General features: G+C 40.7%; 1 protein-coding gene across 1 annotated transcript; it reads right to left on the reverse strand.

Annotated features, from left to right (window-relative positions):
* Positions 1-156: 156 nt before the first annotated feature.
* On the reverse strand, positions 157-543 carry LOC119601469. The gene has a single exon (XM_037952416.1). The coding sequence runs from the start codon at positions 541-543 to the stop codon at positions 157-159; it is 387 nt and encodes a 128-aa protein (XP_037808344.1).
* Between the last annotated feature and the right edge of the window lie 231 nt (positions 544-774).

The raw sequence follows: 774 nt of genomic DNA on the forward strand, positions 1-774 counted from the left end.
CGCATCAGAAAATGCATGAAGTTCAATATCATAACTCGGGTGAAAATTAACCCATCTTGGAATGTTAATTTTCTCAATATTCGGGTAATCATTTAAAAATGAGTGCCATTGCACAAGGGTTAAGGGTTTTAAACATTCATCCCAATCTGTATTGTCTTACCATATTTGTTGCATTATAATTTTAGCAACAATGATTTTTGGGGATAGCCAACCGGCGGGGTCAAATAGCTTAGCTATTTCTGACAAGACAGCACGTTTTGTCACAATATCCCGGCGTGGCTGCGATATGAGTCGGAAGTAGAAACTGTCAGTTTCTGAATTCCATCGCAAGCCTAGGGTTTTTGTTGTACTAGCATCTGAAAATTTTAAGAAGTCTGCATCAAGCAGATTCTCACGGGGTAAATCTTCTAAGAGACGTATGTGATTGGCAGTCCATTTTCTCAAAACGAAACCAGCCGATTCAAGAACATGGGTAAGTTCAATACGTCTCCTAAAAGCGTCATCTAGCTCATGAGAGCCAGCAAGTACGTCGTCGACATACATTTGGGTTTTCAAAATTTCAGATGTTAACGGACTTAGGGGTTCACAATCGTTGACCAATTGTAAAAGAATGTGACAGTATTTAGCTCACTTCCACGACTTGCGAGATCTACAGGGTTATCTTTGGAATCATCATGAAACCAGCACGTTTAGTCACAATATCCCGGCGTGGCTGCGATATGAGTCGGAAGTAGAAACTGTAAGTTTCTGCATTCCATCGCAAGCCTAGGGTTT

This window comes from Lucilia sericata, unplaced genomic scaffold (assembly GCF_015586225.1).
Source record: "Lucilia sericata isolate MDLA Ls3-8-SP2 unplaced genomic scaffold, ASM1558622v1 Contig000168F_arrow, whole genome shotgun sequence".
Classification (NCBI taxonomy): Eukaryota; Metazoa; Arthropoda; class Insecta; order Diptera; family Calliphoridae; genus Lucilia; species Lucilia sericata.

Coding starts and splice junctions, on each gene's coding strand:
- LOC119601469 (XM_037952416.1), bottom strand. CDS start 543: ATGTATGTCGACGACGTACTTGCTGGCTCTCATGAGCTAGATGACGCT.